This window comes from Ruditapes philippinarum, unplaced genomic scaffold (assembly GCF_026571515.1).
Source record: "Ruditapes philippinarum isolate M1 unplaced genomic scaffold, ASM2657151v2 ctg1310_1_1_1_1, whole genome shotgun sequence".
Classification (NCBI taxonomy): domain Eukaryota; kingdom Metazoa; phylum Mollusca; class Bivalvia; order Venerida; family Veneridae; genus Ruditapes; species Ruditapes philippinarum.
In genome coordinates this window covers 159007-185235 of record NW_026856986.1, presented here as the reverse complement: position 1 = coordinate 185235, position 26229 = coordinate 159007, and the positions used below count along the sequence as shown (strand labels likewise).

The 26229-nt window shown below is 32.4% G+C and overlaps 1 protein-coding gene across 14 annotated transcripts in view; it reads right to left on the bottom strand.

Moving 5' to 3' along the window:
* The window catches only part of LOC132748391 (agrin-like), a 232091-nt gene that overhangs the window by 48264 nt on the left and 157598 nt on the right, over positions 1 to 26229 (bottom strand). For 11 of the 14 annotated variants that reach the window (XM_060737983.1, XM_060737982.1, XM_060737977.1 and 8 more), the window contains 4 exons: positions 17632 to 17844; positions 5123 to 5235; positions 4218 to 4320; positions 1943 to 2040 (listed from right to left, as the gene is read on the bottom strand). In XM_060737983.1, the coding sequence (XP_060593966.1) occupies positions 1943 to 2040; positions 4218 to 4320; positions 5123 to 5235; positions 17632 to 17844 (527 nt within the window). Of the gene's footprint in view, positions 1 to 1942; positions 2041 to 4217; positions 4321 to 5122; positions 5248 to 17631; positions 17845 to 26229 lie in introns of all 14 variants that reach the window. The other 3 variants (XM_060737984.1, XM_060737987.1, XM_060737988.1) reach the window with 3 other exon arrangements.

Sequence of the window (26229 nt, the reverse complement as noted above, 5' to 3'; positions counted from 1 at the left end):
AGTATTATGTATCTGGAATCTTTTGGAAATATATACTAATGATTATGCATAAATATTTTTGAACTAATCATTTTCTAACCATATTTATGGAAAGCCAAGTATTTAAGGAGTTTGAACATATGCTGCTTTAGGAAACTTAAATTAGACAAACAGATGTACAGACACCACAACCACTTTGTAACTTAAAGCAAAGATTCATTAAGAATTGTTAAAAGGGAAATTAAAAATAAATACACTTATATATAGAAAACAATCACTATTTAACTCATTTTGCTCTTAAAAGAGGAATGAATATACAATACCAATGGTTTAAAGAAATTAAAAACAAACAAATTTAAAGAGTCTTCAGTGAATATCTAACTCAACTGATTTTTAGAAGAGCAAAGAATAAAACAAGAAATTTTTAAGGAAAATAGAGATAGACAAACAGATGCACAGACAAAACAATCACTCACTAAATTTTTTGAAGAGCAAAGAATACATCAAAGAATGGAATAAAATAAAGAAAAAAATAGCAGACAAGAAGATTTACAGAGAGATTACTCATCTTTTTCTAAAGGAAGAGCAAAGAATACAAAGGAAACTTAAAACAGACAAATAGAAGTTCAGAGAATAACAACCTAACTCAATTGATTCTTAGAAGAGCAAAGAATACAAAAAAGAATTGTTCAAAGGGAACTAAACACAGACAAATAGATGTAGAGATCAACAATAATCCAATCTAACCCAAAAGTTCTTAGAAAAGCAAAGAATACAATAAGAATTGTTTAAAAGGAAGTCATCACAGACAAAAAGATAAAAAGAGAGATCAATTATGATCCAATCTAACTCAACAGTTTCTTAGAAAACCAAATAATACAATAAGAATTATTCAAATGGAACCAAACTCAGACAAAAAGATGTGAAGAGAGATCAATAATAATCCAATCTAACTCAAGGGATTCTTAGAAGAGCAAAGAATGCAAAAAGATTGTTCAAAAGGAAACTTAACTGAAAGATGTAAAGAGAGATCAATAATAATCAAATTTAACTCAACAGATTTTTAGAAGAGCAAAGAATACAAAAAGAATTATTCAAAGGTAACTAAATACAGACAAATAGATGTAAAGAAAGACCAATCTTAAATTCTGAATCAACAGATTTTTAGAAGAGCAAAGAATACAATAAAAATTGTTGAAAGGAAAATAAACATGGTTAAACAGATGAAGTGAAAAGTGAATTCTTAGAGAAGCAAAGAATAAAGATCAATCACTATCTAACTCAAATGATTTTTACAGGAGTAAAGACTACAATAAGAAAACAATTTCTAAAGAAAATGAAACAAAAAGAATTATAGCAGAGTAAAGTGAAAATTAAAGAATACAAAATTTCTACACCATCTTAAAACTATATATGTATTAATTGAAATGGTAAAATTTAAAATCAACAAATTAGGAAGTAAATTTTCAATGTTTGATTGTTGTGGGAGTTTTTAAGCTATTATTCATGTTCTTGAATTGGCTTGAATTCTTTGACCTATTATCGCAATGCAATCTTTAGTTTAAACATATAATTCAAATAACATATATCAGTTCCAAGTCAATTTCCTGGGCTAACCAACCAGTACTGGTGTAACACAAAGAAAACATGCTCTTGATCCTAATGTGGGGCTCAATTTAAACTATAATATCTTGGTGAATGGAGATGTTAAATGTTCAATCGCTTGCAAGCTTAGCCTTTGTCAGAGTCTTTTGCTTAATCTTAAACAATATCTGCAAATCACACTGCGCAATCTACATAACCCAATCTGAAATCTCTAAAAATTTACAATAGAAATTTTTAATTTAAAACAGAACCAAGTCCATTAGAAGAAAATCTGAGAAGAAAAACGGGGGGAAAAGCCATGTGTTTTGAGAGAGTCTAAAAAGAAGGTGCAGAAGTAAGGTTTTTATTGTGCTATCACCTGTGTACAGTTGGTGGGGCATACACATCTAGGGAGGCCGTCTGATGTTTCGCACGTGGAGTAGTACTTGCAAAAATTGTTGTCGAGCGTACAATCCACTGTAACACATTTGTAATATTTTTATGTTTAAGGAGTCTCAATGTGGAACTTACCTATAGCATAACTCTATAGGAAAACTAGAGTTTAAGGAGAAATATTTTACATCTGTCGCTAAAAGTATAGTTTGAACATTTCAGATTTTAGAAAAATGGTTGGACGGTACGTGGCAAATGGATTTTTTTAAATCCTCCATACAAAGAAGAGCATGTAAAATTTAAAGGATAAACACCTTTTAAATAAAATAAGAATGTAAAAGATTTAAATATACATGTACTTAATATCAATGTTTGATTGATTTAAATAAGGAATTCATTCTATGTTTTCTGTAAGAGAGCAAAAAGCTTTCATTAAAACTTATTGAAATAAATTTCAAATATAGATGTAAAAGATAATTGCTAAGGTACAAACTTTACCACAATTCAATTTTCGCAAAAAATCATTCTACAATAATTACAGTATTTGTTTGCAATGCTTGTATATAACAACGTTTATTTTAATTTTTTTTCAAATTATTATGAGGGCTTTATTATTTATAAAATATTTTAAAACAGACATTCTACTGCTGAAACAATGGAATCTTTTAAATAAATGATAAAACACATTTTATGTACAGCTAGTAAAATATCTATTTTATACAGTAAAATATCTATTTTGCACAGAAAAACACCATGATTATTAATTTGGCCTATTTCAGATACAACCTTGTTCCAATAAGTTAAACTTATTAAAATTTGTGAAGGATACAATTTCATTTATTACAGATTACGTCTGATCAATTGTTAGAATACGCATTCAACTAACGCCTCAGAAACGTATAATTTTTTCCTTCTTTAGAAAGCGACAAACTGTTTAAATAATGGTTGATGCTTTTTACCTGCTCATGTGAAACTTTAATGTCATAAAAGTATCAAAATGAACACAAAGCAGTAAATTGACTTAGATACAATTTGAAAATACTAAATATCTATAACTGTTCTAATTCCAAGAAAGCGATATATATAGAAGCAAAATCACAATTCAGGTAATTGGCTAATGAGTAACTTTTTGGAAACTTTAACAGAAACAGTAAATATAAAAAGCCTTTTTTAGAAATAAAAATAAAAGCTATTCATGGGCATAATGGGCCTTTAAGCCAAACCTTATCATCTAAATTAAAACTAATTCTTAGCTCTTAATCTGCCTTGAACAGAAAGTGGTTCTAAGCTTTTGCCACCAGTATAGAGCTAGATCAGACCAACCAGCACAGCCATGAGGTCTCATCAGACTTTATACTGCTGGAATCTCATTTTTTGTACTTTAATATCGAAATTTGGATAGCCATAATTGACTGTTCCAAATTAAAAGCAGAGAAAATTCATTACATAATTAAGCAAGTTCATGATTGATGATATAAAAGCCAGACTGATGAGAAAAAAAAGAAAGAAAAGCAACATTGTAATATTTCGTTTTATACTGCCATGCATGCTTTTTGGTAGCTCATTGCAAAGATATACTAAAATTGATGATAGGATTGTCATGTTTTGAAGAAAATATAATTAATCTTAAATCAGTATTCATTTTTCAAACATACTTAATAAATGTGGCATTTAAAAAAAGATTTTCACTGTATTACATAAAGATAGTTTACATCTGATGAACTGAGTAGCAAAATAAATATAGAAAAAATATAAAAAAGCAAACTTTTAACTTATTAACGTAACTTTTATTACAGTACCACAAATACAATTGTATTACTTGGAAAGCTACATTTTAATTGTCCAATTTTGCTGCAAAAGATGTAACAAAATATTACCATTGATGTTTTCAAAGTACAAATTGGCAAAGTATTACTACAGTTTGTTTTCTATTTCTATTTAGGTATAGATAAATTGCAAAAGGAGCAAGAGTAAAGCAAGATAACAGTACATCTGGTATATAAAAAAATATCCAAGCCACGACAAAACCAACATAATGGCTTTGCGACCAGCATGGATCCAGACCAGCCTGCACATCCGTGCAGTCTGATCAGGATCCATGCTGTTCACTTACAAACCCTTAACAAGTAGAGAAACTGACAGCAAACAGCATGGATCCTGATCAGACTGTGCGGATGCGCAGGCTGGTATGGATCCATGTTGGTTGCAAACCCATTATGTTGGTTTTGTTGTGACGCAGCTCAAATATCCAAGCCACTTACTACAATGACCTCTGTGTTCAACTTGTGTTACTTGCATACGTTGACAATTTTCTTGTCGTCTTTCGCAATCATTCTCGTAGGTTATTCCATTGTTGCCACACATCTGAAATTTGTGCAGAATTTCAATGACCTAAACAATCATCTATATTATTATATAACAGGCCTTTTCCATGCCTTAGGAAAAAAGGATCATGTCTAGCTTGGGAAATTTTGCGTCCTAAAATCTATTAATTTGGAATATTTGGTACCTTTTAAAACCTCCTTCATGCTCTTTTGGCATTGTATTTTGAATTGTGCACAATTATTTAATCCAGCCAATGCAAATGCATTAAAAATACATTAAAATTTGACAAGGAAATGTATGTCTGATACCATACTGGAATGAACTCCAGCAAATATGTTTATGTTTTGATATCCAGAATTTCAGTTTTATTGGGACTTTTGTTAAAGATTAGCAAAAAACATCCAGGCTCTATACTGTTGGCTGACCAACTTCAAATTATCATCTTGATATGCACAAAAACTTTTAACAGACAGTTCTGAAAATGGAGGTTTGTCAAATCCATTTAAGAAATTCAGCAGGGTACATACTGTTTATAACTCTCAGTCTGATCTTTTTGTTGGGTTTTATATGTCGCACCAACACAGTATAGATAATATAGCGACTTTTCCAACTTAACTAGTGGAGGAAGACCTCAGGTGCCCTTCCATGCATTATTTCAGGCATAAAAGGGCACCTGAGTAGAACCACTGACGTTCCGAAGGTAGCTTGATAGCGCCCTCACATGAGAGAATCAGGATTTGAACTAACAGTGGCAAGGGGCATTTAGCCAGGCTTACTCACTAAGCCACAAATGTGACCAGAATGAAACAGTGAATTTATCTATCTTAAAGAGTTCACTTACTGGATCATAGGGCTCAGAACTGCAGTTAGGACACACACACCTTGATCTTCCATCTTGTACAATACAGTCGGCATCATAAGTACATTTTCTTTCCAAACAAGGTCCCTGATCCTCTGGAAAATAATCTGACAAATATACACATAAATTGGCTTGAAATAATTTCCTAAAATTGCATAATTATGATAAGATCAATAAATGCATAAAATCATTTGAAGCAGCATCATCTGGAAGAGAAAAGAAGTGTACAAATGACAAAAAACACCATTTAGGGATAATCTCAGACAAAAGTAGGCATCAACTGATTTGAAATAATTTCTGTAATAATAGACTGTACAAAATATATATGACAACAGTAAATAATATGAGAGGAACACTTGAAAACGCTGGAACAAGTTTCGGGTATTCACTACCCTTTTGTAACAAAATATATACAATGGCTTGATAACCGCAAATTCTGAAAAATAATGTAACTTTTTATTAATGTTACACAAATTTGCTTAAAATAATTTCCTGTATAAAAGACTTAGAATCAACCTTATAATCTGGAAAAAAAAATTACAAATGAAAAATAAAATTTCCATCAAACGATAGTCTGGCAAATGTATGGATAAATTGGCTTTCAGCAATACCCTGTAATGAATTAAAATCATAGTCACTATAATAATGTACGCTTAAAGCTGCATAGTAGGGCTGTGCATTGCCATTTTTTTCTGTCACGATACATATCACGATACTTGCATTTCCAAATGATGCGATTCACGATATGTATTGCATACTTTGATATTAAATGTGATGCATATAGCGATTCTTATGTTGCGATGCAATACGTATCACAATACTGACTTCCAGTCTTTATATCTATATAAAAACTTGGTAATTTGTTCACAGAATAATTACGAATGTAATATAAAACTATTACAATAACAAAACAATAAACTCTTCAACTTGTTATTATAACTTATTTTCAAGTTTTGATTTTTCAACAATTTACATTACTTTTTATTTAAGGATTTTTACTTTTTACTTAAGGATTAAAGGTATTTTTCATTTTACCATTACTATTTGTGTATTGCGATACTTTCCCGCTATATCGATGCATCGGGTGGTGAAATATGTATTGCATCCTGATATATTGGAATTTATATATTCATTACGATGCATACATCTTGGACAGGGCAGATCGCGATGCATCGATGCATCGATGAATCGTTACACCTCTACTGCATAGCCTCTAAGTGAGCCAAATATTTCAAGAAAATCAACCTCCATGAAAATGCACTAAGATTTTAGGAGAAGTAAAATTATTAACAAATAAAGTAAAAATGTACATGTCACATGTGATGAATTACTGATTTTGCAGTATTGTATTAGTAAAATATTTCTACTTCATCAGATTAACATACTAAGGGCTTTTTTAAAAATAAATTTATTTGATGAAGTATCTGAACTGAAAGTGCTATTTGCAATGTGTTCATTACTTTCTGTGTTCATTTAAAAGTATTCCACTTTTTAATACAATCTCAAAATGTTCATGAAAATTAGCTTAAAGCTGGAGGCATGCTGCTTTAAAAAAAGTTCTTTACTGGTAAAAAATCTGAATAAAATAGCCAATGTGAAATAAAAAATAACTTCCTGTCAGAGACTGCAAATCTGACAAAATTGCACATGACAATAAGTTGCTGGAAAAATCTTTGATATCGATACGCAATGTAATCTATAGAAAATACATTAGTTTAGAAATAACTACCATTTAGAAAACACTGACAAATACACGCAGGAAATTACTTCCATCGGCTAGTAACTTCCATCCGGAAAGTATCTGATTATGTTTGTTTGGCATTTTATGATTATGCTGATTAGTCATACACATATCTCTGCAGTTGGACCACCTCACCAGCCTTTAAGCTAGAACAACTAACTAGTAATTCTAATCTGTGAATGTCTCACATGATTTTTGAACAAGCAGCAAGAAACAAATAAATATGAGACTCACTGAGAAATATCATCTCTCCAAGGGACTGAACCAGACTAACCTGGATAACAAATCTGATGCTCTCCCTACCCTATGGAGTTAAGCCAGCCAACTAGATATCTCATTAAACTGATTAATGATAACACATAAGCAGGGTCTTTCAAATAGAATTTGAAAGACCCTGACATAAGGTAGATTGATTGTATGTGATTCTAAAAATAAGCAAACTCAATTTAAAGTATTGTAAAGTTATTTCATATGTCACCAAGCAAAATCCAATACATATTCATACGCAATGTGGAGTAAAAACAAGAGCCGTTGGTAGGACAGCTTTGGCAGGAGAGTGTACTTGACTATTCTCAGTTTAGAAAATTAATTTAAAAAGGGTCATAATTCTGACAATTTCATGTTAGAGTTATAGGCCTTAGACAGTGACCTTCTATTATGCTCTAAAATAAGTGTGCGAAGTTTCAACCTGTTGCCTTCTTGGGTTTTGGAGATATTATTGTATTACAAACTTGCACGCAAAACTTTATCAAGTATGATGCCAACACCTTTGTGATTACAATAAATTTACCAATTTTAAAATAGTCAAGTTGAAAATCAATGGGGCATTATTCTGCCAAAAGCAATCAGATCACAAAATCCCAATGATATATGCCAGGGCAATAAGTCATGGTGGCATTATAATTATGTAAAACAAGAGCCACCGCTGGGCAGGGGCAACGCTTTACTTTTTACTTTTTCTAAAAGCAAACAAAGAAACATTTGAACAAATCTTAACATTTCTTATTTATAATTTTAATAGGTCTGTCACATTGGAAATTTGACCTTGAAGGTCATTCATGGATGAAGGTCAAGGTTAGTCTGGTCTATTGATAGGTCTTCACCCAAGGGTTGTTTTGGCCAAGTATGAAGATAATACATTTAAAGAACTAAAAAAGCTATAATCAAGGTACAAGTTTGCTAACGCTGCCACTGGACTATATAACAATACCTCTACTTTTTTTTCAGTTGTTATCCCTTGAGAAATGTATGAAAAGATGATCGAGCACAGAAAAAAAAATTGCAATGCCCATCTATCCAGCCACTCATGTAATAATGTGATTTGTTTTCTTAAATAAGGTTTCCTTATATGTAAAGAATGTTTTCCCTTTTGGGAAAAGTGTTAGCATCTGGAAATTACTTCAATTCAAATAAAAAAGATGTACCATTGAGAATGCAAACTTATAATTAACATAATCATCATAATAATCAGTTATATCTGACATTTTTGTCCTTGCAGTATAATATGCATCTACATAATTATGTAAAACTATTAGTTTTCTTTCCCAATCCTATGTCTTTTTCATTTGCATAATTTCTAGATGGTTCTTTTTTCTATAATGGACACATTTATCATAGACGGGTCAAGAAATTGTCTTATCATTTAAGTGAAGAGGGTTTTCATTTCTATCTGAGGCAACAGATGCGCCTACAGAAAGAATTGATGCCAAGGGTCAAAAGGGATATTTCAATCTACAAGCTGAAAATACTACTAATTTTAACAGCATTTCAACCACTGATATGGATAGTCAATTTGTTAATAAATAATGAAAACCCTGAGTGACAATATGTATTTTAAAACACAGGAGTGATTTATAATCCCATCATCTCTATTACATAGAATATTTAGTAATGTACATGTATGTCCATTTTTCCTAATATATTTCAAGGTAGAACATATGAGCATAGTTTAAAATAGTTTAGTATTTCAAAGAGTGGGGGCACAAACTGCCTGGCATAATGTTCTTCATCTTGAGTGGAGACAGCAGCAGAATGTGTCCTGCACACTCAAACATGACTGGCCTAACATGTTTTTTGGAGCCTAAGACATTTTAAAGAAGTAATGGTGTATTATGAAGGTTAAGTGCCCTTTTAAAGCAGTTCTATTTAAACTTACAGACTATGAAATGCCTCTGCTTTGTTACTTCTATTACTGTGAACAATATTAGTCTGCAGATTTAATGCACTGAAAGCTAGACTTATTTATATTCCCATAAATCAAGAGCGAAAAAACCTGGAGTCCATTTGCAGAATATTAAAAGCTCCACTAGACAGACATAATATGGAAACCTATAACAGAAAATTCCTATTAAGAGCTGGCATACTAATGGCATATAATATTTCCCCTGTGCAGACTGTGAAATCTGTGCTTTTTGCCCCTTATTAGATAAGCAGACTGAAATCCTGTGTGTGTTTGCTTGTGCCAATAGCTATATAATTATGGCAGTCTACAATAAATGTAGGAAATTTATACACTATAAATAGCTGATAATGTCTACTATATTACAAGATAATAGAGAGAAACAAGAAAACCGAAATTGATTTTTCTGGGGTTGTTTTCGTTTATTTCTATCAGTGTCTTTGCTTTTATCAAAGTCTTTTTCTCTGGGCAGATGTTATTTGTAACAGTCTGTAAGGCAAAAAATCACTGAACTTTGCAAAGTTAAACAGAAAGGTAAGAAAATTTAGCCTTCGTTCCTTTAAATAAAGGAAAAATATTCTGGTAATCTGTTGATGTGATTTAACAAAATTGTTTGCATTGTGCACAATGCTGAAATAATAATTTTTACATAATACTGATCCAGGAAACTTGTATATGAATCAGTCATGATATAGTTCATGATATCAAAACCAAAAATATTGTACAAAACTGAATAATGAAATTGTACATGGAATTGGATCAGAAATTTTGAATACTATTACAATATTAAGCATTATGTAAATTTTGCTGACGTAAAATAATATACTTGTTCTCAAGCAGATTTCATCGATTGTTTTAAGAGATTTTTTTCTTGCCATATTCATGTAACAACATAAATTACCCCACCATCTTTAAAAATAGTACAACAAACAAGATCCTAAGAGGCACTTTTAAATACTACTTATGATTCATTTCTTTCTAAGGAAAATTTGCCCACAGCATGTCATACATGTGAACTCTCCCACTTTTAGCGGAGACTCCCACTTTCTGCAGCCATAATTATTTTCAAATACTTTTTCTTAAAATGAGGGGTATTTGCACATTCAATTAAAAAAAATTCCCTATTTTTGATGTCAGAACTTTCTTCTTTGTGTATTGTAAATTCAAAAATCTCCCACTTGTTTCATCAAAAAAAGTTCACATGTATGTTTACTGTGTGTAAATTTCTTTTAATTTCTGCTTCTAAGTAGAACACTATAACATTGATAATTTGGGTCGTCAAATGTCAGGGGGAAAAATGGTCCAGATAATTAATATTGTTTTACTTGTAACAGACATGGCAGATATGTTTAAGACAATTAGCAGTAGGTTGAATGTCTAGAAAAAAAAAAAAAAAAAAAAAAACAGAATGATTTTATATCCTATTTTATCCAATAGGCAAAACATTTATGTTCAAAGGATAGTTGGATACGGCACCCAAACACAATACATATTGAACATGTACAAAAAATATATGAATAAAGTTTAACAAGGCAAGACAAATGGTCACTGAACACAGCAATCATATTTTAAATGTCTAAAATTTTAAATTTGTAGGGACTGACACAGTGTCCCTTGAGCAAACCTCAGTGTTTGAAATTACAAATTATACCAGTAATTTATGTTTCAAACACTGATTTATATAATGTCTTAGTCTTACAAACAAACATAATATTTTAAGAGCTGCGAACCAATAAGAAATCTTGGAACACATCTAGTATTAAGTGGACCCTCAGAAGATCAACAAATTATTATTGTGCTTGCTAACTTGGTGCTGACCCCACACTTATATCCCCTTCCACATTTTATCATATTGATAACTAAATCTACAATAAAATGCAAAATATCAACTAAGATTGATTTTTCTTCTATTCTCTGTGAAAATTCAAGAATTTAATGGGAGTTTATCTGAGGATGTCTCACGAGGCACAAGATTCTGCGAAAAATAAAACTCATTGATTTGTACATATATATATAGATTTTAACTTTCATGTATGTAACTTTGTACAGCTCTTTCTATCTTTGTGACATCTTAGAATCCCTACAGACTGACTATGTTTGAAAATTCTCTTTCTGCTCCATCTAATTTACAACCAAGATATCAATCCTTGGTCTACTGGTGGCGACAAATTTTACCCATGCGACCTAAGGAAAGACTGAATATCAGTCAGTGCATGCTGTCTTATCATCATGTTTGCACTGTTGGCTAACTCAGTCAGTAAATATTATGAAATTTTCCTAAAGATGACAAAATGGACTCATCCAGATTGAATGTCCATGAATATTGAGATGAACCTATTGTGAACATGCTGCAACATTGAATGTGAGTCATGTGACCATTGCCAACAGTTCATGTGAGCCTTAGCCTCAGGAAAAAAACATTTAGATAACTTGATTGTATATAATCTACGTTTTTTTCTTCATCATTAAAAATCATCACAAATTAATTCACTGTCACTAGAAGAATTAACAAAGAACTGCTTTTCTAGCTATTGTTTTCAACTTCACATTGAAGAGTGTCCTAGATATAATATATATAATATTCAGGTCTCCATCTTAAAGAGCTCTCTAAGAAAACCTCCTAGACTGAAGAGCACTCAGACATAATGAGAGAGATCCATCATTCTTGGAGTGTGAGAGTCTATTAGTCACTCACACAACATCAATCCATTTTCTCCTAACATAATATAAGACCGTAATTGTTAAGACATATTTTCTTTACTTTGTTGTTACTAAAAAAGATGGTTTAGTCTTCCTGATATTTTAAGAAAGGGAAAATATTATATTCATATCCTATGGAAGAAAATGAAATTAAAATTAAAACTAGAACTCCGGGAGTCGGATGTGTCGCCTTGTGAACAATATAGTTTAGGAGAAATGGCCAGGACAAAAATGAAAAATGAAAATTAACTAGAAATGTGTCTATAGGATACGGATGCCCCCACCGCGCCACTCTTCTGTCAATCTTATGACTCTAGAGCAAATATTTATTGAAAACTAAAAATCTTTTACTAATTAAAGGGCAAGAAAGTTTACAAATACTGAATAAATCCACGAGCAAACCCCAAGGTGCATAAGTACAACATTACTAAGTCAAGGGTAATAACTCTACAAATACTGGATAAATCCACAAGCAAAACCCCAGGTGCAAAACTAAATATGCTGAGCAACCTTCCCATAAGGTTTAATGACTCTATTTCAAATACTTTTTGAGTTACATGCGACACAAGTTGAAAATTGCAAAACTTTTCTAAGTCAAGGGCAATAACTCTAAAAATACTAAATAAATCCAGACAAAAATACCCAGGTGCACAACTACACATGCTGATCAACATTCCTGTAAAGTTTCTTGACTCTAGGTCAAATCCTTTTTGAGTTACATGCGACACAAGTTGAAAATTGCAAAATTTTACTAAGTCAAGGGCAATAACTCTAAAAATACTTAAAATATCTTGACGAAAATACCCAGGTGCACAACTACACATGCTGATCAACATTCCTGTAAAGTTTCATGACTGTAGGTCAAATACTTTTTGAGTTACGTGCGACACAAAAGTGAACGGACGGACGGACAAGGGTAAATCTAAATGCCCGCCACTAAAGTGGAGGCACAACAAAGGGCAATAACTCACAAAATAAGAAGTGCAGAGCAGCAGTTTCTATGCACTGCACTTCTTATCAATAAGATATATCATCCTATGAAGTTTCAACTTTCAAGTCTATAGCTTCTTTAATTTAAGAGAAATGGCCTGGACAAAAATAAAGTATAAAAATTAACAAAGGGCAATAACTCAAAAAATAACAAATGCAGAGTACCAGTTCTTGTGCACTGCACTTCATCTTAATGAGATCGATCATCCTATAAAGTTTCAAGTCCATAGCTTTTATACTTTAGGAGAAATGGCCAGGACAAAAATAAAGTATGAAAATTAACAAAGGGCAATAACTTAAAAAACTGAGAAATGCAGAGTACCCGTTCTTGTGCACTGCACTTTTTCTTAATGAGATCTATCATCCTTTGAAGTTTCATGTCCATAGCTTTTATACTTTAGGAGAAATAGCCTGGACAAAAATGAAGTATGAAAATTAACAAAGGGCAATAACTCAAAAAGTAAGAAATGCAGAGTACCGATTCTTGTGCACTGCACTTTTTCTTAATGAGATCTATCATCCTATGAAGTTTCAAGTCCATATCTTTTATACTTTAGGAGAAATGGCCTGGACAAAAATAAAGTATGAAAATTACCAAAGTGCAATAACTTAAAAAATAAGAAATGCAGAGTTACCGTTTCTTATACACTGCACTTTTTCTTAATGAGATCTATCATCCTATGAAGTTTCAAGTCCATAGCTGTTATACATTAAGAGAAATGGCCCAGACAAAATAAAGTATGAAAATTAACAAAGGGCAATGACTCAAAAATTAGGAAGTGCAGAGTACTGGTTCTTGTGCACTGCACTTTGGGTCATTATAAGAAGCATGCATTCCAAGTTTGAAGTCAATCCGACTTATAATGACTGACTTATGCTCCGGACAAGCTTAAGGGGATGCCGACTCCGACACCAGACGACGCCACCGACAAAAGTAACCCCTATTGGTCGCCTTTTTCAAGGCGACACAAAAAAAGTCTATTCCAAAAATTTATTATAGTATGTTATGCACAAAAATTATGAGATACTTTATACCGTAATTAATACTAATTATGCACAATGAATGGGACTCTTTTGAGTCCTAAAAATTCAGATTAAATTTTGCTGACGATTGATGATTTGCGCAGTTATTCAGGAACTAAGAAATTCAATAAATTGCTGAAAAGTCTATTACAAAAATTTATTACAGCATGTTATTATAATTGCACAAACATTATGAGATACTTTATATACATGATTAATGGGACTCTTTCGAGTCCTAAAAATTAATGATCAGATCAAATCGATGATTTGCAAAGTTATTTTAAGGAACTCAAAAGTTCAATAAATCACTGTACTGATATAATTGCGTACAACTTTATGAAATTTCTGTATTTTTTTGATGAAGTCAATCCACAAAATTATCCTTGTGTGAATATAAAACATGGGTTCAGTCTTTGACAAAGTCACAATAAATAGGACACCATTGCATGTCCAAATCCTCGTCCAAAATTTCTAGTGATAGGGGTTGACCTACTATGACGTGACGGGTGGAAGGAAGTGTGAATTTTCATTCTATAAGAGCTACACCGCTTTCAGAACTGCCATCATTCAAGTCAAACCTGAAAAATGACAATTGTCATTTTGAGAAAGCATTTTCCACTTTATAATTTATGTCAAAGAAATGACTATTAATAAATATAAAAATAACAAATTTAAAGTACCCACTTTATCAGCCAAGTCTTAACAAGAGCACCGCTAGGCGGAGCATTATATGCCCGAAAGTGATTTTTTTTTAAATTAAGATGAAACATTTGTAAGACATGGGAATTAGATAAAGTATTACCTCCTTCAAATAACAATCCTCCTTTGAAGTTTCAATATTGTGGTCCAAATGGAACTTAAGTTATGCCCCTGAAACTGTTTTCAGTTCTAAGGTAATAGTAACCTTGACCTTTGACCTTGTGACCCCAAAATCAATAGGGGTCTTCTACCCAATATGGACAATCATCCTATAAAGTTTGAATATTGTGGGCCAAATGGAACAAAAGTTATGCTCAAGAAAATGTTTTCAATTTCTAAGTAATAGTGACCTTGACCTTTGACCTTGTAACCCCAAAGTCAATAGGGGTCTTCTACCCGATATGGACAACCATCCTATGAAGTTTGAATATTGTGGGCCAAATGGAACATAAGTTATGCTCAAGAAACTGTTTTCAATTTCTAAGTAATAGTGAACTTGACCTTTGACCTTGTGACCCCAAAATCAATAGGGGTCTTATACTCAATATTGACAATCATCCTATGAAGTTTGAACACTGTGGGCCAAATAGAACTTAAGTTATGCTCCGGAAACTGTTTTTAGTTTTAAGGTAATAGTGACCTTGACCTTTGACCTTGTGACCCCAAAATCAATAGGGGTCTTCTACCCAATATGGACAATCATCCTATGAAGTGTGAACACTGTGGGCCAAATGAAACTTAAGTTATGCTCCGGAAACTGTTTTCAGTTTTAAGGTCATAGTGACCTTGACCTTTGACCTTGTGACTCCAAAATCAATAGGGGTCTTCTACCCAATATGGACAATCATCCTATGAAGTTTGAACACTGTGGGCCAAATGGAACTTAAGTTATGCTCCAGAAACTGTTTTCAGTTTTAAGGTCATAGTGACCTTGACCTTTGACCTTGTGACCCCAAAATCAATAGGGGTCTTCTACCCAATATGGGCAATCATCCTATGAAGTTTGAATATTGTGGGCCAAATGGAACTAAAGTTATGCTCCGGGAACCAAATTGCTAACGGACGGACGGACGCCAGGGGGTATAACATAATATGCCCGAAATTCTTTCAGGCACATAAAAATTAAGAGAATAAAATAATACAGAAAGTACATCCAAACAGGAACTTGAGCATTTATTAACCATTTTTACTTGTAACATTAAAAAATTTAACTTGCATAATTTTTTTTAAGACAATTTTGATACAATTTCTTTTTTCTGCGTGTGTATCAAGATATTAAATCAAACCCACAAACAAAACCAAAATGTGTAGGCATTTTAATACATCTATCTTCAAAAAATTCTTGTTCTAGATCAAATTAACATATTTTAGCTGGAGCACAAGAAAAGCTGTCACATATTTAAATTAATTTCTCATGGTAAATCTCGCTGGCATGTTTTGTATTAGTTCAGTGTAAAGCTAGCCACATTTTTGAAAATACATTGGTAGAATATTATCAAAAGATTAAATTACACCACTGAAACTAAATGATTCGTAAAATTATGTTTTGCTCCTGGAAATTACAACTTATTAAAGTTTTGGCACTATTATTCTGGTATTATTTTAACCTGTTGCAAAATTTTATTTTTTTAATCAATGCACAGTTAAACTTTCATTTTTTCAACCGTTTTATTCCCCCTAATTTGGCTGATAAGTGAGTAATTTGTTAACTATAAATGTACAAATTTATTGATAATTTATCGCAATCTATGTGTGATTTGATCCAAAAATGATGAAACTTCTTTCAAATAAATTCTAAGTGATAATTCTAAGTGATAATTTCTTATTTTTTGAAGGTTGTTTATGAATGGAGGCAGCTCTTAATTGCGATGCAGGCTCTTAAACATTATGATAGTGTACAAAATGTACAGAATTACAATGTACAGAATTGCAAGTACACTAAACTTATATTTACACATTCCTTGATCTTTTATTGCTGTTACTTTTAAGTTTCTATTTTGTCAAATGTGGTAATACTCCCTCAAATGAGTGAACAGAAGTCAGTTTAAGTTGCTGTTGAATACTGTTCATACATCCATTACATATATATAAGTAAATAAATTAATCTAAAAAACTTTTTTGCTGACGGAAAATTTACAAGAGGTGCATCTAAACGATAGGTCACTTTTCACCACAAAAATACAATATTACAATACATGGAACAATTTACAATGAATATATTAATATATTAATAAATTCAAAATAAAATAGCAGCCAAGAAAAATGTAAATTACAATTTCAGTTGATGCAAGTCACAAACCAAAGTAACAGATTACCTCTAAGTGACTTTCACCCTAAAGTTCATATGACCTTAATTAGGTCATTGCATTTAAATAAATTTTTAATCAATCAAACTTTCAGAACTTTAGTAGTTAATCCAATTTAACAACAGTACCTTACAGATAATCGCATTTAAAAAATGAAAGTATATAATTATGACCTTAAACACTGAAGGTTATTTTGATGACCTTCATACAAAAGGTCATGACTTGTAGCAGACTATATCTGTTTAACTCTTTGAAAGGTCAAAAATAAAATAAATAATCATTTAAACTGTTATAATACTGATTTTTCTTGACTGCCAAATATCATATAAATAGCAATTTTCATAAAATTCAATAATGTGCTTGGGTTGAAAAGAAGTTGTGAAATCATCATTTTTCATTGGTGATCTATGGATATAATTGTAATAAAAATATCAAGCTATATATTGGAATTGAGATATTATGAAATTCTGCACCATGGGAACATACTTGAGGCAATGTCATTAAGATAATGAGAGTTTTAATAAAAATGTGAACACAGGCCCCTATGTTATACATTAAGTTCTAGCACCCTACTCTATAGCCCTATCCCAACTTTATGACCATAAAAATATATCAGTCCCTGGTCTATTCAACAAAATTATAAATGTATGAAAGGTAATTCATCGCATTTCTAGAATAGTTCTTTTTAATAACCTGTTTATTATAATAATGATACAATTCATGTCAAAATATAAGAGACAATCAAAGAAATAGGCACATTCGTCTGTCTTACTTTTTAAACGGCTTTGTTACTTTTGATTCGAATGACTTTATTATGCACCTATGAAATGAAATGATTTCACAATGAGCCTACCACAGGGTCCCGTATGAGCAACATATATCCTTGCATGCCTGATACAAGCCTGGCGCCGCAGTTCACATTCGTTATCATATGTCACACCATCGCTACTGCACACCGGATTTAACAACTGTTGGCATGGTGATGGACATATACACGATGCCTGACCGAGGCGGTCAATAACGCACAGCTGGTAGGTCTCGCACCTCTTTTCGGAACATGGGTTGTCTGTTGGCAAATATACACACATTCCATATGACAAGACACATTCTTATAAGCTATACTAAACAATGGCTTGAATGTCTGGTACAAAATTTAAGAGATAAAAAAGATGAAGAAAAAAAATGCTGCCAGTCAGCTTTAATTTAGTAAAGGCCAGTGGGATTGTTGTTTTTTTTATGATAATTCCCAAGTATTATATACGTATAATTATATATATATAAGAAATCTTTTTAATAATTTGCACATCACAATTGATAATAAATCTCAAAATCTCTTTTTTCCCTACGTCCAACTAACGGGGTACTATCATTATCCTGAAAAATTGACTGAACTTATCTATTAGTGTCAATTATAAGCCAACAGCACGAAAATTTAGATTTATGATTTAGAATGACAATAAGAGGTCACAAAATATATAAATTGTCTGGGAAGACTGTGAATTGAAACACTTCTCAATTCAATACATTTTGTATCTGATGTATGTGATATTCTTCTCCCCTAGATCTTACAACAGTACTAAGCTTAAACACTAAGTACCCTGCTACAATATCTTAAATTGACTAGTACAGCTTTCAATCTGGACAAAATCATAACATCATTTTTTTAGGGAAAATTTCAAAATATGTAATGACTGAGTAACAAACAGACACACCAAAGTCAAAGATATGCCAGCTGATCTTGGCATGACTTAAGTCTATTAGCATGGTAAGAATCAGTTGTCACTTAAAGCTGGCTAAAGGTTAAAATGAAATGTTCCTCAAACACACACAATCAGCAAAATACCAGGATACAGGTCCATGAAACAATGAATATCTTTAAAAATTTGATATTCGGCCATTATAAACCTTTTTTTAAATATTTTGCAAAATTTCTCTTTTTGCATTATTTCTAATGCGTAAAGTTTCATGTTTTAACTTAAGCTCAATGACCTTTGCATTGTTGCCTAATTTTGCAATGTAAATGGCGGGAAAACAATTAGCTAATTTCCTCGATTGCATATACTACTTATATATAACCGATATGTAAATACGTATTTTTCTATTGACAGCGTGAGCTCAGCAGCTTGTATGGAGAAAGGATTAAAATGACCAATGAAAAGTCTACTAAGATTCAGAGCTTTCCTGAAAATATTGTTCACAGAATTAGATGGCCTTCTGCGGGGGGATTAAGCCCTGGCAGCTGTCTGCAGAAAACATTCTGTCTACAAAAACAATTTCCCTGACATATAAGGAAAGCTTCCTCGAACATTAAAGATAGCAGATGCTGGTCAATTTCCTCTCAATCTTGGTGGAAATGTCAGATCTGGCTTAACATTTGTAAAAGGTCTACCTTACAATCTTGTAGAGAATGTCACTTATAACCACAAAGCCCAGACACAATCCATATAAATTTGTCAAACAAAGACAGTATGATATGTCTAAGGTGTTCGAAAACAGTCTTCAAACGCATGGGATACACTATACAAAAACTTTAAATTGAGAAAATTTATTGACGTGATATTCAAATTTGGCTGATATACATACCGGTAGTTTAGAAAATCAAGTAAATTATTTAGGTTTGTCTTTAAATTTCAAGTTTATTTGTTGACCTTTATTGATTCCAAGATGAATTATTGAAATTCCATTTCGGAAAGAGAGACTGAGACAACCAATCACAGTGAGACTTTACATAACCAATCATAGAGAGACTTAGATAACATATCACAGTAAGACATGGGTAACGGATCACAGTAAGACTTAGATACCCAATCACATTGAGATTAAGGTAACCAATCACATTCAATCACATTAAAGTGAGACTTAGGTAATCAAACATAGTGATACATAGATAACCAATTCACAGTGAGTCTAAGGTAACCAATCACAGAGAGACAATGATAACCAATCACATCACAGTGAGACTTAGGTAACCAATTAAAGAGATATTTAGATAACCAATCACAGTGAGACTAAAATAACCATCACATCACAGCAAGACTTAGGTAACAAATCACAGTGAGACATAGGTCATCAATCACAGTTATATATAGGTAACCAATCACTGTGAGACTTAGGTAACCTATAATGGCAAAACTTGGATAACCAATCACTGTTAGTGAGACTCAGATAACCATCAACATCACAGTGAGACTTAGATAACCAATCACAGTGAGACATATGTAACCAATCACTGTGAGACTTAGTTAACCAATCACAGTGAGACATAGGTCATCAATCACAGTGATATATAGGTAGCCAATCACAGTGAGACTTAGATAACCAATCACAGTGAGACATATGTAACCAATCACTGTGAGACTTAGTTAACCAATCACAGCAAAACTTGGATAACCAATCACAACAAGACTTGGATAACCAATCACAGTGAGACTTAGATAACCATCACATCACAGTGAGACTTAGATAACCAATCACAGTGAGACATAGGTAACCTATTACTGTGAGACTTAGGTAACCAATTACAGTGAGACTTAGATAACCAATCACTGTGAGACTTAGGTAACCAATCACAGCAAAACTTGCAGATAACCAATCACAAAAAGACTTAGATAACCAAGCACAGTGAGACTTAGATAAACATGACATCACAGTGAGACTTAGGTAAACCAATCAAAGAGAGACTTAGATAACCAATCACAGATATACTTAGGTAACCAATCACAGTCAATAACATCACAGTGAAACTTGTCATAATCACAGTGAGACATGAAACAATATGTAGACTGGTACAATAAGAGAACTAGAAACCATTGCAGTGAGACTAGTAACAATTGCAGTGAGACAATGACATCAATCAAGTTAGATTAGGTAGACTAGAAAAAATCACAGAGGATGTGATAACCTAGATAAACCTAAAGTCTTATAGCTCTTTAACTCTAAGCTTGCTGGTAGCAACTGATTCTACCTATATGCCTGCACTGATTGATATTTGGTCAGTACAAAATTTGAAATTTTCTCTAAAAGTGAAAAAAAAACTTTTGTTCAGACTGAAAGATATACAAGTTCATTAAAGATATTTAGCAGAGAAAGGGTTTAACTATTTAGTTTTATGGAAAAAGCCACTTGTAACAGGCCAGTCCAGACACGCCCTACCCCCCTCACGTCCCCCTTCTCCCCTGGGAATAGTGATGGCTTTGAGTTTTGAATTATCTGCAAATCTCTTGTGAAGCATAACTCAACAGGTTAGTTAAGACAATTGGTTAAATCTTTGTAAATCCCACAGCTGTATGTCTGTTTTGAAAAACAATACTGCATAATTTTCCAGTACCAAATTAAAACATCACAATTTAACACAGAAGTGCATAATTATAGATAGGCCCAATTTTTAAACTGATAAAAATTTTGAAAAAAACTTCCACAGAGGTTTTCTGTTCATACCCACAAAGTTATCGATTCTTTTCTGGCCTGGCAGCATTTCTTTAAAACTTGATAATGATGTAAATATTTGAAGATAGAAATGATAAATATGGTTAACAAAAATATCATGAGGTTATGAAAATGAGAATTTTTTTAAATATTTATCAAATTAATGCATTAGATAAGCAGATAATTTTATGATGTATTTAAAATTGAAAATGTAATTCTAAAAAAAAATTTATATCTAAGGACCTGTAAAAAATCTTAATTTTAAATGGAATCTTGGCAAATGTACGAAGAACAACAATTTAACTACAGTAACTGTTCATGCCAGTCCTCAAAAATTTTATATGGAGCAGAAAATTTTGTGGCATTAACACCTGGCTAGTTTGCAATGAAATAACGATATTCATTGTTTTAAATGAACATTATGTTTTCTTCATTTACAGTCAAGCTCATGCATGAAGATCTGTAGTTCCTATCTCCTTGTTAAATTAATATTTATCCTCCAAAATCTATCAGTAGACAAATGTTATAACAGAAAATTAAAAAAAAAAATCAATGATGAATTTTAACTTAAAGTATCTTGTTTTGGTTTAAATAATTAATGAGGAATTTCCACTAGAATATCTTATCTGGTTTAAAAATGAAAAAATCAATGACAAATGTCCACTTTGAAAATCTTATTTGGTTTTAAAAAATGAAATAGTTATTTCCACTTGAATAGTAATGCACATCCAGGGTTTTTCCCCAGTGTAATAGGGGCCTTTAATCATAAGGTTTCTTAATATGAAGAAGGCCCATTTAAGATACCAAGATGCCAGTTGTTTCATAACTGAAAAGAAATGCTGCTTTCACAATTAAAAATTTCTTTACTCAATGCCACAAAACAGTATTACAAGAAAATTTCAAAGTATAATTAGCAATATCTTCCTCCACAAATCAAAATGGCTCGGGCTCTTTCATAATTTAGAAGAGAAAAAAAAAAAACTCTGGAATCAGTAAAATTATGGCGTTGAAAAAATTAGTGTCCCTGTAATTCCTTTGCATCAATGTAGAGATGCAGATGATTTTTCATCATGTGCAGAGAAAAATGGAATAAAAATTTCCGAGTACTGTCATCAATTACCATGTTCATAGCATTTGCGTCACATTTATTTCTGATGCCGATATTAAATCCATCCTTTCACACTTTGGTAATTTCAGGAAAAATTAATGTTCCCTTGGGAAAGACATTCACTATTGTATTAAACAATGCTTTGCAATGCCAGGTTTATTTTAAGAAACCATAAAATACAAGAGCTGTCGCATGGCTGAACATAATTATGTGACAGCTGACACTTTACTATTTTCAGCGTTTGAGAACAAGAGCCAAACAGCCCACTTGCGCAAAATTATCTTGATATCTGACCTTCAAGGGTGACCTTGACATTGAGTTTGCACAACTGCAGTATGGGTTTCGCACATTGCCATATTTGTACAGGTGAGCATATAAGTTTGAAGAAAATGCCTCAAGGGGAATAGGAATTAACAGGAGCAGGTGGAACCGGGTGATGCTCCCCAAAAAGGTTTTGGGCACAGGAAGGTATACCTCTTGAAGTGTCAAAGTTAGGTCACAGACAAAGTTCAAAGTGTAGAAACAACCCAAATGTTGCGCGCGACACATCGTCTCTGAATATGGTGATCATTTCTATGAATAGTTGTAAAATCCAATTTCAAATAACGAAGTTATGGGCCAGACACGATTTTTCTGCAAGGTCATGCTGTGACCTTGACCTTTAAGGTAGCGACCAAAATGTTGCACGCAACAGGTCATCTCAATATGGTGATCATTTCTGTGACATAGTTGTTAAATTCGACTTCAAATAACGAATTTATAGGCCGGACACGATTTTGCAGCAAGGTCAAGCTGTGACCTTGACCTTCATGGTAGCGACCCAAATGTTGCGCGTGACACATCTTCTCAATATGGTGATCATTTCAGTGAAATAGTTGTAAAATCCGACTTCAAATAACAAAGTTATGGGCCAGATACGATTTTGCTGTATGGTCATGCTGTGACCTTGACCTTCAAGGTAGTGACCCAAATGTTGCGCGCGACACATAGTCTCAATATGGTGATCATTTCTGTGAAATAGTTGTAAAATCTGTTTCAAATAAGGAAGTTATGGGCTGGTCAAGATTTTGCTGCAAGGTCATGCTGTGACCTTGACCTTCAAGGTAGCGACTGAAATGTTGCGCATGACACATTGTCTCAATCTGTGAAATAGTTGTAAAATCTGACTTCAAATAACAAAGTTATGGGCTGGACACGAATTCGTGACGTACGTACGGATGGACGGACTGACTGACGTACTTATGAAATGGTACTTATGTGACTTTTCCTTTGATTTTTTTAGCCATTTTTAGTCACACAAGGCTTCTAAAAAACACACAAGTAAAAACGGAATGAATATTGAGGATCAAGGATAATTTACTGTTACCTATTGTTCTCCAAGTCACACAAGTACCTCTGGGTTTGAACGGACTGACAGACGGCCGGACGGACAACCCAGCGACTATATGCTCCCCCGAAATTTTTTGGGGAGCATAAAAAGCGGACAAAACATTGTCTCATACTTGACCTTCAAGGGTAACTTTAACTTTGAGCTAGCACAGATGTGGTCTGCACATTGTCTTGAAAAGGTGAACATTTGATCCTTTTAAGTAAATCCTTCAAGGGGTACAGGATGTATTGAGCATACATGAAATTGTCTGATATTTGACTTTTGACCTTCAAGGGTGACCTTGACCTACAGCTTGTACAGTGGAGGGATAGGTTTTTGCACACTGCCTGATTGTTGTGAACATTTGAGCCAAATTTATAGAAAATCCTTCATCTGGTATAGGAGGTACTCGTATAATACTTAGGGAACATTTATTTTTTAAAAAAACCTTCAAATGGCAAAATTTAATTCTTCCCTAATTTTACAACTTAACTTCATTTAAATGCCAAAGACATGTCTCTTCCTAAATTTTATAACAAAAAATTATTAACACTAATAATCATTATGCTGGAATGGCAATGACCTTTTCAACTGATTAAAAATGATAATGAAGTTCAGTCAAAATAAGTTAAATGAGAATAAAAAATGGTAACATGAATGTAAAATGTTTTTTGTAACAAAGTCATTAAAATTTCATCAAAAATTACAAAAAAAAATACTTATCACATTTCTATTAAGTGAACGGTTAATGCACCATATGCATTACAATATACATTTATAATAAAAAATATCATATATACAATCAAGTTTATTCTGTTACAACATTTAACAATATACATGCTAAAAAATCACATGCTGACAACATTGCATGCTGGATAAGTTGCTACATTGGTTAGGTATTTAAAGCTCAGAAAAATTTGCACCATCCATGATTATGTGACCTGATAGTTTATATCATTAGCAATAGTTACCTCCCTTTGATTTTGATATTTAAACACCATTTGCAATATTTAATATTGATAATCAGGATGATTTATTGATATTTAATGCAATTACATGCAACTTCATGAGTTTGATGAAACTTTGACAAGTTCATAGGTCAAAATAATATCAAGTTTTAGATCATTTAAATTTTATTGAAGTTCACAGTCATTATTTTAAGTAATTCAAAGTTAAGCAGCCATATATTTGTTATCTTAAGTATCAAGTCTGAATATTTGATTGAATAATAGATCTTTTCAGTTAAGAAATAACAGAAAGTCATTACATATGACAAATGGAGTCCAATCCTGTATCTATATATTTCTGCTCCATTTAGTTTCATCCCAGCATCATCATAAAATAACATTAAATTGTGTTAAGACATCAAAGAGTAAATTGACATATTCTGTAAATGAATAACAGAAAGTCATTACAAATGACAAAAGGTGTCCAATCCTATATCTATATAATTCCGCTCCATTTAGTTTCATCCCAAATCATTTCATTTGACATTACCATAATTATAACAAAATCAAATTGTGTTAAGACATCAGGCAGAGTAAATTGACATCAATTTTCAATTGTACCCTTTCTCTAAAAGTTGTATTGGTATCGTGTTGATCAGTTTAGCAAACTAAAATTAGGCCATGGTTTAGTTCAAGGAATATATAAGTAACCCATACTTTAAGGGAATAATGGTACCGCATGGCAATTTTCTAATCCAGCAATCAAGGGAGGTAATTCTCAACAAACATGTCATCGCATCCTCAAAAACATGGCATCTTCAACAAACATAACATCCTCAACAAACATGGCATCTCCAGCAAACATGGCATCTTCATTTGATCAAAGCTCATCATTTGCAGTGATTTTATCAAATTCTATTGTGGATAACTTTGTTCCAAACTTTCCTAGTCAACTTTCTCAGCCAAACTGTCTTTATTGTTGCTGTGAGCTCTGCAGAACAGCTATTTGTAGAGAGATAAACTCTTTATAAAAACATAATCAAATCTTCCAAAACTAAGATTTAACAGTGAATTACACCTCTCTAGAACAACCACCTCTCAGTACCAACCAAAACCTCTGCCTCACACAGGGTAATGCTCTACAGAGGTAATGTACTGTAAGGTGTATTCAGTCTTTTATTTCCTGAAGATTTACACCATGATTATAATTACAATAACATTTTAAATAATCAAAAGTCATGTAAAGTGTTATGTTTCATATATCAAGATTAGAGAGTATTTTTTTCAATAGGTTATAAGTTCAAAGAGTACATCTAGTTTATATCTAGTTTGATTGTGTTATGGAAGCTGTAAGCTTATAGGCACACGTTTGAATCCTTTACTAAATAATAAATTAAAGGAACCAACCAGTGCTGAACAATGAGCTCAAAGAAATGACTTGCCCCTGACATGCTTTGAACCCATGTGGCCAGCGATCATTTGAGCACATTTGTGTGTGTGTTTTAGAGGTTTGTTTGTACTCCTGCCACCGGAATAATTAGCTGTTTGCGTATTATCAACTGTTGAGTAGCTATTATGCTCAATATACAGTAATATTCTATT